The sequence below is a fragment of the Leucopleurus acutus genome (genome assembly GCF_964270905.1).
Source record: "Leucopleurus acutus genome assembly, chromosome: 12".
Lineage (NCBI taxonomy): Eukaryota > Metazoa > Chordata > Mammalia > Artiodactyla > Delphinidae > Leucopleurus > Leucopleurus acutus.
In genome coordinates this window covers 79804457-79817035 of record NC_139154.1, presented here as the reverse complement: position 1 = coordinate 79817035, position 12579 = coordinate 79804457, and the positions used below count along the sequence as shown (strand labels likewise).

Here is a 12579-nt window from a genome sequence, read left to right as displayed (position 1 = left end):
GTTAGTGAACTGGGAACTGGGGAGAGATGAAGATGAGTTTTTACTTAATCGCTTCTTCATTTTGTAACCATTTGAGGACAGCAGCTTACCTCATACCTGCTCCAGAAACACCACAGTAATGAGTTGTTACTGATAGAGAAATAAAATACACATACTCATATATGGCATTTTAAAATAATTGACTAGTTTTTTTTTAAACAAATTTATGCAAGTACATAATTACTGAAAACAATTTAGAATGTACAAGTGAGGGAATTCTTTGGCAGTCCAGTGGTCAGGACTCTGTGCTTTCATTGCTGAGGGCCCAGGTTCGATCCCTGGTCAGGGAGCTAAGGTCCCGCAAGCTGTGGCGTGGCCAAAAAAAAAAAAAAAAAAGAATATACAAGTGAACCTTCCAAAGTCATATAGGTCACTACCATTAATAGCTCTATGTGTTAATCTTTTTATGTGCATATTTTTTCTTATGCGTATGCCAATGTTACATTTTTATAGTTTAGAAAAAGAGCATACAATATATATATTTTTCATTTGTTTATCATAATATTTAATTAGAGCTTAGAAGGTATTTCTAAGCTATTTGGGGGAAATTTTTGTTACCCTAATTCTGGAGACAAAGTCATCCAATAGTAAGGAAGAGCACTATTTCTTTTAATAATTTACTATCATTCATTATTTCATTTGTTCTTCTTTAATAGCCTTTTAGAAGGTTCAGAATCCAAATTGAACTTCCAATTCCAGCCTAAATATAGCTTTTCTTAAAACTCTTCTTGGGGCTTCCCTGGTGGCGCAGTGGTTGGGGGTCCGCCTGCCGATGCAGGGGACGCGGGTTCGTGCCCCGGTCCGGGAGGATCCCGCGTGCCGCGGAGCGGCTGGGCCCGTGAGCCATGGCCGTTGGGCCTGCGCGTCCGGAGCCTGTGCTCTGCAACGGGAGAGGCCACAGCGGTGAGAGGCCCGCGTACCGCAAAAAAAAAAAAAAAAAAAAAAACTCTTCTTATTTTGCCAGGCACAGGTTTAGTTGCTGCTCCCTTCTGTTGCTCATTTGGCACATTGCATATAATTGTGTTTCAGTGCTTTTGATGTTTTCTGCTGCACTGGACTAACTTCCCCAGGATGGGAACAGTGCTTTTATAAAATTAGTGCCCAGAATGGGTTCTGACCTGCAGAAGGGATTCAGTAGTTCTTTATTAAGTTAGCAAATATTTTTATCCACTATATAGATGAAGAACTAGAACCTAGAAATTCAGTATTTATTAGAGTCATACAGCTTGAAAGTTAGCAAACTAAATGTTGAACCTCAAGGTTTTTAATCTGGAATCCATGTTTGGTGTCTATGGTATATTATATTGCTTTTCTATGTTTATTTCAGGGTGGTTGAGGAATCTGCCACTGCTTGACATTTTTTTTCTTATTTCAAAACTGAAAAAGGTTACTTCACCTACCACCCAAAAAAACCACTGACTTGTGTAATACATAATATTTTTCTCACTCTATTGGGTGACATGCAGATAATCTGTGGATCAAATAGAAAGGATTTGCCTGTGTATTTCTAAATTTTTAATATTTTCTTTTTAAAGTTGCTATTCTGAGGTTTCTTTATAAAAATCTGGTTTTCTAATATTTAATATTTTTACAGTATTTTCCAATAACCATTTTTAGAATATTCCTATCCTTTTATAAATAAAAATCAAAGTAATTTGGAGTCTGGTTTAAAACGCAGTTCTGTGTTTTAGTGTATTTATAGATTTTTTTTAATGTTTTTATTTTAAAGGTATTTCTTGTTCTTGTCCAAGGAACCAGTTTGATTCAGCGACTTATGTCTGTTGCTTATACGTATGATAATCTGGCTCCTAGGTATGAAGTTTTTACATAATTTATGATTGTATGTATTTAGAGTAAGAATACAGTGTTTTAAACTTTTAATTTGAAAAAAATTTGAAACCTAACAGAAAAATTGTTAGGGTGTTTTAGTGAACTCTCATATCATTCATGTGGATTTGCATATTGTTATCAACATTTTGCCAGTTTTTAATCGAATGATCATGAGCACGCATTTTCTGTGGGTGTCCCCAAGCACACGTTTATTTACATATCCTGAATCTTGTAAGAGTTCAGACATTATGATCACTTACTGATAAATAGTTTGATGTGTATCTCCTAAGTCCAAGGACAATTTCCTAACAACTATAGTAAGATACTCAAATTTAGAAAATTTAACATTGATGTAATATTATCTAACATATAGTCCATACTCAAATTGTCCCATTAATATTTTTATAGCAATTTTTTTCCTCGTCCAGGATCACGTACTGCATTTGGTAGTCATATTTCTTCCATTTCCTTTAACTGGGGATACTTTCTTAGCCTTTCTTCCATGATACAGACATTTCTGAGTATCACAAGCCAATTCTTTTATAAAGCCTTTTAATTTAGGTTTTCCTGATTGTTCCTCACAATCAGATTCAGACTATACATTTTAGCAGGAATACTCCATAAGTAACGTATCTTTCCCAGTACATCCCAGTGATATCAGTTTGTCCTCCAGGTTTCTCTACAATGAAGTTTCTGATTTTTCTAATTAAAAGTAACCTATGGGAAGATAATTTGCAACTGTTTAAATTTCCTGCTTCTCATAAAACTTATTCATTTACTTTTAGCATTCAGTGATGATTCTTGCCTGAATTAAATATTAGTATAATGTTTGCAAACTAGTGATTTTCTGACTCTTACCATTCATTTTATGTTTATTAGTTGACATTCTGTGGTGACGAAGAGCTTTCTCTTCCTTTTATTTAGTTAGTATCAATTTGGATGTTTTTCATTCAACGTAATTCATTACTATTACTATTCACTTTGCTCAAATTATACCTTAGTTGACATCTTCACGTTTGTTCATGTGTCCTTTGGCTATGTCCCCATTATTTGGGTGGAGGGGAGGAGTACTCCCCCGCCCCGTCATTTTAAGATCTTCCGGGCTTTCAGTTTCCCTGCCTTAGTTGTTGAATCAGCATTTCTTTAAGAAACCCTAGTTCCTTTTGGTGGGGAACCTGCAAAATATAGTATCATTGCTCCTAGTGTTTCCTTGCTTCTAGGCCCTCAATAGATAAAGCTGGAAATATGTGTATAAGAATATAGTTTAAACGTGTAATATGATTTCATTTATTTGGGCTACATTGGAGACTTTTTTTTTTAATGGTCAAAATTTTAATAATGTATAAATGATAGTTGCTAATACATGAGGACCTGACTCTGTATGCCTCAAATAATCACATAAATTATGTTAAAGTGTGTAGAATTAATTTCCAAGTCCTGTATTCTGTAGGTGTTCATTTTGGGCTGAAGTTTGCCATTGTTAACTGATTTACAAAGCTAATATAAACACATTTCAAAGTGCTTAACGTTATTTATGGCTAATAGTTATCTGTTTTTAGATGCCTTTAAAAGTCACCTTCATAAGCAATGGTTGCATACAAGTAGCATGATTATTTTAAGATTATTTCTTGTTTAATGTATCTTTCTTTAGTGTCTGTCTCAGTTGAATTCACATTCATAACTCGATCAACATCTGCTCTACCCCACTGGACGTATAGTTCTATACGAACTATATCTGATTTTGCTCACCATTATATTATCAGTGCCAGGCACCTTACCTCATTATTTATAAAACTTATGAATGGATAATGTGGGGAAACAAAGAAAGTGCTATAACATGACCTTGGTTTGTATGATAAAATACATTTTATACGCCAAGTAACAGTGACTCTCCAGTTAAATAATTCTTAACTCTTCCTCCTTGTCCTTTAACACAGCAGTCCCCAACCTTTTTGGCACCAGGGACCGTTTTCGTGGAAGACAATTTTTCTACAGACCGGTGTGTGGGGGGTGGTGGTTCAGGCAGTAATGTGAGCAGTGGGGAGGCCCACATGAAGCTTTGCTCACTCTCTGTTCACCTCCTGCTGTGCGGCCCAGTTGCTAACAGGATGTGGACTGGTATGGGTCCGTGGACCGGGGGTTGGGGACCCCCGTTCTAACACACATTCTATATACCTCACTATCCCACACGCCACAATATATTGATTAACAAGGCAGTTCAGTGACTGCTTTGGTCTGCTTTTATTTCTTTAGAATTAAGAAATGTTCACTTGACTCTTAACCTCACACAACGAAAAATATGCGAGTTTGATACCAGCTGCTGCTGTTCAAGCTGGTTCACTGTGACAGTTCTTATTTCTATTCTACCAGTTCCATTCTTAAAGATCTCATTATAGTCTTTGTAATGTGAGGGCCCCCACCCCCAATCTTTGTGTTTTTTTGACTCCTGTTCCTGCACCATTGTCTTTTCATAAGCCTCCACCTTCAGTTTATATGGTCCTGGGAGGTTTGTATCAATTAAGATAGCTAAAATGAACTTTTTGCCTGTTATCAAAATCTTCTAATGCTACATATTTAAAAGGTAGATTGGGAGGTTGCTCTTGGTAAAGTTAAATATATTAAACCAATATGATAAAAGTTAAACATGAAATATGGCCAAATACTAGATTGATAAGTTTTAACTTTTTAGTACCTTTCACTTTAAATCAATAATACGGATGAGTCTTGCTCTTTCAGATTTTCATAGGTGTTTTGTTAATTATAACAAAGTAGGTATCTAGAGATCAGTGCTTTTTTTTAAAAAACAGTTTATTTGTAAGGTGAATACTAAATCCCTATATGCTGGTTTTATTAAAATGAAAGGTTTTAATGTTTAGTTTTCTTTAAATTGAGGTAATACATTTTCCATTGAAGTTACTACAAGTATCAAGGGGAAAAAATAGAGGTGAAGTAATATAGAATTAAATTAGTTATTTTTCTCTACTTTTCAATAATTTGCTTTTAACCATTCCTGATGAAAATTGACATTAACAATACAAAAGGAAGGGCATTTTATGTCATTGTATGTTTTTTTTTTCTTTTTGTGAGTCGTATCTTTCTATTAGAGTAGAATATAATGTCGTTACAGATGCTATAATATTTAGAGCCAGAAAGAATATTTCATATGCCACAGATTAAGATTAAACTCACATTTCTAATAGTATGTGCTGACTGTTTTACTCAGCTAGCTCCTAGAATATATTTATGTCCTAACTTTTTTGTTTTATATTCATCTTATCTCCCCTGATAGGCTGTAAACTCCAGGAGACCAAGGACTACTGCATAAGGGTGGTTTTTTTTTTAGGAGTCTGAAGTTTAGACTCTAAACCATTATAACCTTTCTCTTTGTAAGCCACGTCACTTTAGTAACCAAATCTTTAAGCACTTTTTGAGAGTTCACTTAAGTCAATATGGGATTCACTCACATTTTGTTTATTAAATTGAAACACTCATTTAATGTTTGCTATAATAAGATTTTGCCAGTGATTCTTTAAATTAAAAATGAAGACCATAGGAAAATAAATTAGCAGCTTTCATAAAATCTAATCTTTTGGGGGGCAGGGAAAGTTAAAGGATATGTAGTAAGAAATTGAGTTATTTTTAGTTCGTTGCTGAATTTAATTACTGCTGGTGGTGTGTTTTTACTTTGCAGAGTTTTGAAAGCTCAGTCTGATCACAGGTCTAGACATGAAGGTAAGGGTTCCACAAAGTTAATTTTTAATAAAGATTTGGATGACTGGTTATATCTATATATAATATCTTTAATAATGAACATTTTGTTTTCATCATGCACAAGCCTTTATAGTAATTTTTTTTTCCAATTTTTCTGTAGTTTCACATTATTCAATGTGGCTCTTGGTGAGTTGGGCTCATTGCTGTTCTTTAGTGAAATCTAGCCTTGCTGACAGCGATCATTTACAAGACTGGCTAAAAAAATTGACTCTCCTTATTCCTGAGGTAAGCTAAAGATTGAAGATTAGTACTACTCTTCATATTTTTTCGTATTAGCATCGATGATAAAAAGAGCTAATGGAAACAAATGAACATGATTCCATAAATATATCCTGTTGCCTGGAAGGTACTTAATAATCCTTTAAGATCTAGAGTGTTTTGAGCTATGTACACTTAAGTGTGAACATTAAATATTTTGTAGCATTCATATTTGTCTTTTTCTGCAATATTTGTTAACAGAGTGATTCTTTTGTTTTGGGTTTTTTTAATTGTTTTTTTTCCTGAGGGTTGAGAAGGATTTCAGCATTTATTTATTTATTTGTTTGTTTATTTATTTATTATTTTTGTAATTTACATTTTAGAGAAGTTTCTTTTACTTTTTCTATTTGAGTGTATCCTTAGATGCAAGAGAGACAATATATTTCCTTTTGATTTCAGTGTTGACACTGAAGTCAATATAATTTTCACCAATCGTATCTTGATGTTACTCACACCATATTCCTGAATGAAATAGTATAAACACACTAATACACTTAGCCACGATATTCATATCTTTTTTAGAGAACATTTTCTAATATTATTAGCTTTGTATTGAATGCATATGTATTCTTGTTCTGGCTCTGTCCCAGGTAACTGTTGTGACACTTGGACAAGATTCTAAAATCTGTAAAATGTTTTGGGTTAAGTACTTTCCAAGTTGCTTCTAGTTCTGAAAATACTGGGTTGGCCAACAAGTTTGTTCAGGTTTTTCCATAGCATCTTACAGAAAAACTCAGACGAACTTTTTGGCCAACCCAATATTTTTCCTGTTAATTAATCATGTAAATAAATTATTATAAATATCCTTTTCTCAATCCTTTTTGTATTTGTCTGTTCTTGTATTTACTTGGTTTGTTTTTATGACCATATTGGGAATTTCTGAAATGTTTTTACATATTACCGTATACTTTGGGGTACTTCATTTGATCATGTATTATTTAGATGCATGAGTATGTGATCAGGACGTTGTGTTTTAAAACAGGTTACTAAAGAAGCCATCTAACATGTTATTTCTGCCAACATATTAACCTTAAGATTAACTTTTTAATACTAACTCAGACTATCTTTGGAACTTTTTCATTTAGACTGCAGTCCGTCATGAATCTTGCAATGGTCTTTATAAGTTATCTCTGTCAGGGCTGGATGGAGGAGACTCAATCAATCGCTCTTTTCTGCTACTGGCTGCCTCAACATTGCTGAAATTTCTTCCAGATGCTCAAGCACTCAAACCTATTAGGGTAAGATTTTACTGTGTTCAGGAGCAATTTCTATTTCTGCCATTTCATTTGCCCCAAGTTTATCATTGTATTGTCCTTGCAAGTAATTTTGAGTACCTGTTTACTATCTGTAGTTTTCACCAGGAGGATGGTAGTTATATGTAATAGTTCCTAAAGTGGCAGCATTGTGACATATTGTGTCCATGTTACACCTAGGGATAGATCCTGTGTCCTTGGGTTCAGCTGTGTGGGATCTCTCATGGATATTGTTTTGGAAATAACATTTGTCCTTACTAGGTTCTGAACCTTGTGTTAATAAGTTGAACGATAGAAACATCATAAATGTAGCTTTCTTCTTATTCAGTCACAGTTGTTTTATTTTTATCTTTATGATACTCACAATTTTCAGTTTTCTTCCTTGTTCCCATGTATACACTAACACTAGCCTTATAAAAGCCTTCTACCCCATAATAAATACAGGGCCCATTAATAAGTAAATTTTACTAATCCCAGAAATATGATGCATTGTAGGATTTACGTTTTTCTTCTCCATATTTACCGTCTGTCATTGACTATGTAAGAAATGTAATGTGTTCTTTATTTTTCAGCTTTCAAAACTATAATCGACCATTGTATGTGGGTAGATTTATATATACTCATTTTCTGTAGGTTTCTTTTGTTTCCACATTTTCATTGAATTTTTAGTTGGTACTACATTATTTAGTATTATACATTATTCATATCTTTTCCAAGTAGGTTATAAGGAATTTCAGAGTACTGTTTTTTTGAAAGTTCTCTTATTATTCACTTACATACATAGTTGTTCTAATTTTACAGACACTAGGAGTATTCTCTCCATTTTGGGGGGTTAAATTTTGAAAACTGTTTAGTTTGTAGGGATTTAATTTTTTTTTATAAAGCTTGTAGTTTTTAAAATGTATTATAATTTTAAGTTATTTTCCCCTTTTAAACTATTTTCACAAGTTTAAATTTTTTTTTAATAGATAGATGATTATGAAGAAGAACCAATGTTAAAACCTGGATGTAAAGAATATTTTTGGTTGTTGTGCAAATTAGTTGACAACATACATATAAAGGATGCTAGTCAGGTATGTTCAGAAAGTTATAAATTAACTTGTTAATAGAGATGTATTATGCACTTGTATGTTCATGCATTTATAGGTCGTTATCATTAAGGACATTTTTATCAATCTGTAATGAGTTGAAAATGTCATAATTTTTCTACTCTATTCGTACCTTTTTGTTCTGCTCTAATTTCTTCTTTTTACTCTGACTTTAGTTGAAATGTCTTCATTTGGTACTTACAAGTAGTTTCCAGTGTCTTGTAAGATTTGTGGATATAAAATCTTATTTGGAATGTGAAATTTAGACTTTAAATATACAGCTTTCTGTAGTAGCAAGTGGATTCTGAGAATGTAAAATAAAGTTGCAATTCAAATAGAAATTACTTTAAGCTAAAGAAACACTGTCAGTTTGCTGATCTACTAATTTTCTTATATGAGACTAAAATGATACTTCTATACAAAGAAATACTTAAAACAAGTTTATTTCAAAGACATACTTGCCACATAAAAACTTTTATTTTTTCTTTTTATAAATTTAGTAAGCTAAAATACATCTAATTGATCTCAGAAGAATGAGAAATGCTTGAAAAAGATACATTTAAATATTTAGGAAACCTTTTCTGTCAATTTTTTTTCATGTATTTCCATCAAAGTCCAGTATATACACTTTATATTTTAAGAATCCTATCGTGTTTGAACGTCCTACTTTTAAGGAACAGTTTACATCTGAATTCTTATTTTACTTTTCATTTAAGAAATAATTATAAAAATTAATATTGAGCATGTTTTAATTTTTTCTTCCAGTTTTATTGAGTTATAATTGGCATACAGCACTGTGTAAGTTTAAGGTATATAGCATAATGACTTGACTTACACATATCATGAAATGATTACCACAATAAGTATAGTGAACATCATCTCATATTGATATAAAATTAAAGAAACGGAAAAAAAATATTTTTTCCTCGTGATGGGTACTTTACTCTCTCAACAACTTTTTTTTTAAATTAATTTATTTATTAATTTATGTTTTGGTTGCGTTGGGTCTTCGTTGCTGCACATGAGCTTTCTCTGGTTGTGGCGAGCTGGGGCTACTCTTTGTTGTGGTGTGCGGGCTTCTCATTGTGGTGGCTTCTCTTGTTGCGGAGCACAGGCTCTAGGCTCCCGGGCTTCAGTAGTTGTGGCTTGCAGGCTCTAGAGCACAGGCTCAGTAGTTGTGGCACACAGGCTTAGTTGCTCCACAGCATGTGAGATCTTCCCGGACCAGGGCGGGAACCCATGTCCCCTGCATTGACAGGTGGATTCTTAACCACTGTTCCACCAGGGAAGTCCTCAGTAACTTACAGCAGTGTTAATTACATTTATCATGTTGTGCATTACCTCCTTAGTACTTATGTATCTTATATCTTTTGACTACCAATTCCAGTCCTCCCTCCCCCCCGAACATGTCTTAATGTATTTGACTTTATCCATAAAATGTTGATTCCAGATAGACATTGATTTTTTTTTAAACCTATGGTTGCCTATTTAAAGTATGAATCTAATATTCTTGCTTGCTAGTCAAAGTAATTTTCCTACTTAGTGATCTGAATTTCTTTGAGAATCTTTTTTTTTTTTTTTGGCCACACCATGTGGCTTGTAGGATGTTAGTTCCCCCACCAGGGATTGAGCCTGCACCCTTGGCGGTGAAAGCATGGAATCCTAACCACCACTGGACTGCCAGGAAATTCCCTGGAATCCTCTTAAATTAAGTTCTGTTTTATGAAATCTGTTTTAATTTTGTTGCTCAGTTATAATGAGAATTAAAGCTCTCTGAAATGAACTGTACATTTAAGTTTATTTCTAAAAGTAGTATTAGAAACAAAACTTGGTGAATTGTATGGTTTGTTAATTACATCTCAGTAAAATTGTTAAAGAAAAAATAAGTCAAACCTAGTGTCTTCTCGTTAAATTACCGTGACTCATAATTTATTACCAATATTTCATTGATTCTTTTTTGAAGGACTATCAGTGATGTGTTTATAAGTATAATTTTATTGACATCATGTATAAGTAAAGAATAGTTATATATTATTTATAATTTAATTGGCATGTTAATGAATTCGGAGAACCAAATTCTTGTTACTTAAAAGGAAAGGATTTTTGTTTTGATAGTATCTGAAATAGTGAACATAAAAATCTGTGTTTGAATTTTGTATTTTCTCTTTGTATTAAGACAACACTCCTCGACCTGGATGCTTTGGCACGACATTTAGCTGACTGTATTCGAAGGTAAAATTTGATGTGAAATTGACAGTTATATTGTTGAGAAAAGATAAAGAACAGAATTTTATGAACTGTCTTGTTTTGCTTGTATTCTTTTTTGTAGCAGGGAGATCCTTGATCATCAGGATGGTAATATAGAAGATGATGGGCTTACAGGACTCCTAAGGCTTGCAACAAGTGTTATTAAACACAAACCACCCTTTAAATTTTCAAGGGAAGGACAGGTTGGTAGTAAGACATCCAAGTATTTATATGAAATAAGATTGAACTTTTTTATATTGTTTCCTTGTATGTGGATATGTTAAATTTCCTTAAACATGCAAAAATGAAGTTTACCAGAACTTTATTACTGGCAGGAACAGTGAACTTTGAATAAGATGAATCCTAGAAATATGAATCTTAGTCTTGTTTTTAGAATGCAGAACAAGTTTTAATTACTATGACTGTATATAGAGAGACAGTCTCTGCTTAATTGTAGATTTTTATAGAATTGAATATTTTGAATTAGTAACTTAACACAATGGAATTAATAAGTAATCATTTTAGAGTACTTACTGGTTTCATTTCTTAAAGACCCATTTGATATAAAATCTATAATTGACTATTTTATAACACCTAATAACTCTATACCAACAAATGTCTAATTTCTCTTTAGATTACATTATTTACTGTCATTGGCACTTTTGTCATTGCCTTCATTAAGGGAAGTTAGTTACGGTTTGGAGGATTGTTTTCTTGAGGTTACTGATTGTGTTAGGAAACACAGGAATAATGAAAAGAATGGAAGATTGTCCCCATGAGCATAGGCTCAGGGATTCTTAAGATAAACTTAAGGTGACAGTCTTATCTGTCTTAAATCTGTGCTACTACCCTTATTTCACAAAGCCCTGTTTTGTGGGTTTTCTCCTGGATCTTTTAAAATTTTTCTATTATACTCACTGGGAATAACTTGATTTATTTATAGTCTTGCTGGTTGAAGTCTTACATTATATAAACCAATATGTAACTTTTATTCCAAAATATAAATGTATTAATTGATATTTCTGATAACATATCATTGTAAAGCAAAAGTCATTTTAAAGAAAGAAAAAAATTTTTAGGTACTGCTGACAAAAATATTCCTATATATTTTAATTTCATATGATATTTTGGTAATGGCCTTCCAGGACTTTCTATGGCTATATTAAATACATAGGTATATAATTTATATTATGTAAATACTATTCTGTGATTTGTGTTCTTCATTTAAAATGAATCCATCAAAAAAGAGAAAATACATTAAAAAGTTGAATACATAAAGAGAGAAATAATTTAATCTTTATTGACATTTATGTTGTTGGTAGCTGTAAAAAAAAAAAAAAACTGCAGGGAACATCTTTGTATACCTGTTCCATTGTATACTCATATAAATTCTTAAGAGTAAATTTGATTCATTTTAATCAGAATACATCAGTTTACAAAAGGCTCTATCAGTTTATACTCCCAGCCACACTGTGTAAGAATGCCACTTTCTCAGACATCCCCACATTCCTTACATGATAAGTCTTTGCCACTTTCACTATTTTAGTTTTATTTCCTTGGTTATTGTTGAAGATGAGTGTCTTTTCATTTATGTATCGTCCACTTGTATTAACTTGCAATCTTCTGTTCATAATCTGCATGTATTCTTTTGTCATTTTTCTTACTTATTTTTGAAAGTTCTTTATTTTGAAAATATCAACTCTTTTCCTGTCACATATGTGCAGGAAATATTTCCAAAAGTTTTGTCTTTATTATTCGTATTTTTTTAAGACCACCTGTTTTTTTTCCTTCTCTCTTTTGTTTATTGATTTATACAATTGATATCTTAGGCAAAATTTTTGAGCTCTTGTGGGGTAGATACTGTCATTAGATGCCATTTTGACAGATGATGAAACTAAGGTATAGACAGGTTAAACAACTTGCTTCACTGAGGACACTCAAGACTCTTTACTTGACCAAGCTTATAACCACTAAGCAATACTGTCTGCAGGTGTTAAAACCTTAAATACACTGTTCTGTAATATGCTTTTTTCACCTACCTTATAGATTCTCCATATCAGTATATATAGAGTTAATTCATTCTTCGTAACAAC

At 32.7% G+C, this 12579-nt stretch overlaps 1 protein-coding gene across 4 annotated transcripts in view; it reads left to right on the top strand.

Moving 5' to 3' along the window:
- Window positions 1-12579, top strand: part of USP34 (ubiquitin specific peptidase 34) — a 232132-nt gene that overhangs the window by 154597 nt on the left and 64956 nt on the right. For all 4 annotated transcript variants that reach the window (XM_082851536.1, XM_082851535.1, XM_082851537.1 and 1 more), the window contains 7 exons: window positions 1769-1851; window positions 5561-5601; window positions 5741-5865; window positions 6984-7136; window positions 8120-8224; window positions 10416-10471; window positions 10569-10689. In XM_082851536.1, the coding sequence (XP_082707662.1) occupies window positions 1769-1851; window positions 5561-5601; window positions 5741-5865; window positions 6984-7136; window positions 8120-8224; window positions 10416-10471; window positions 10569-10689 (684 nt within the window). The remainder of the gene's footprint in view (window positions 1-1768; window positions 1852-5560; window positions 5602-5740; window positions 5866-6983; window positions 7137-8119; window positions 8225-10415; window positions 10472-10568; window positions 10690-12579) is intronic.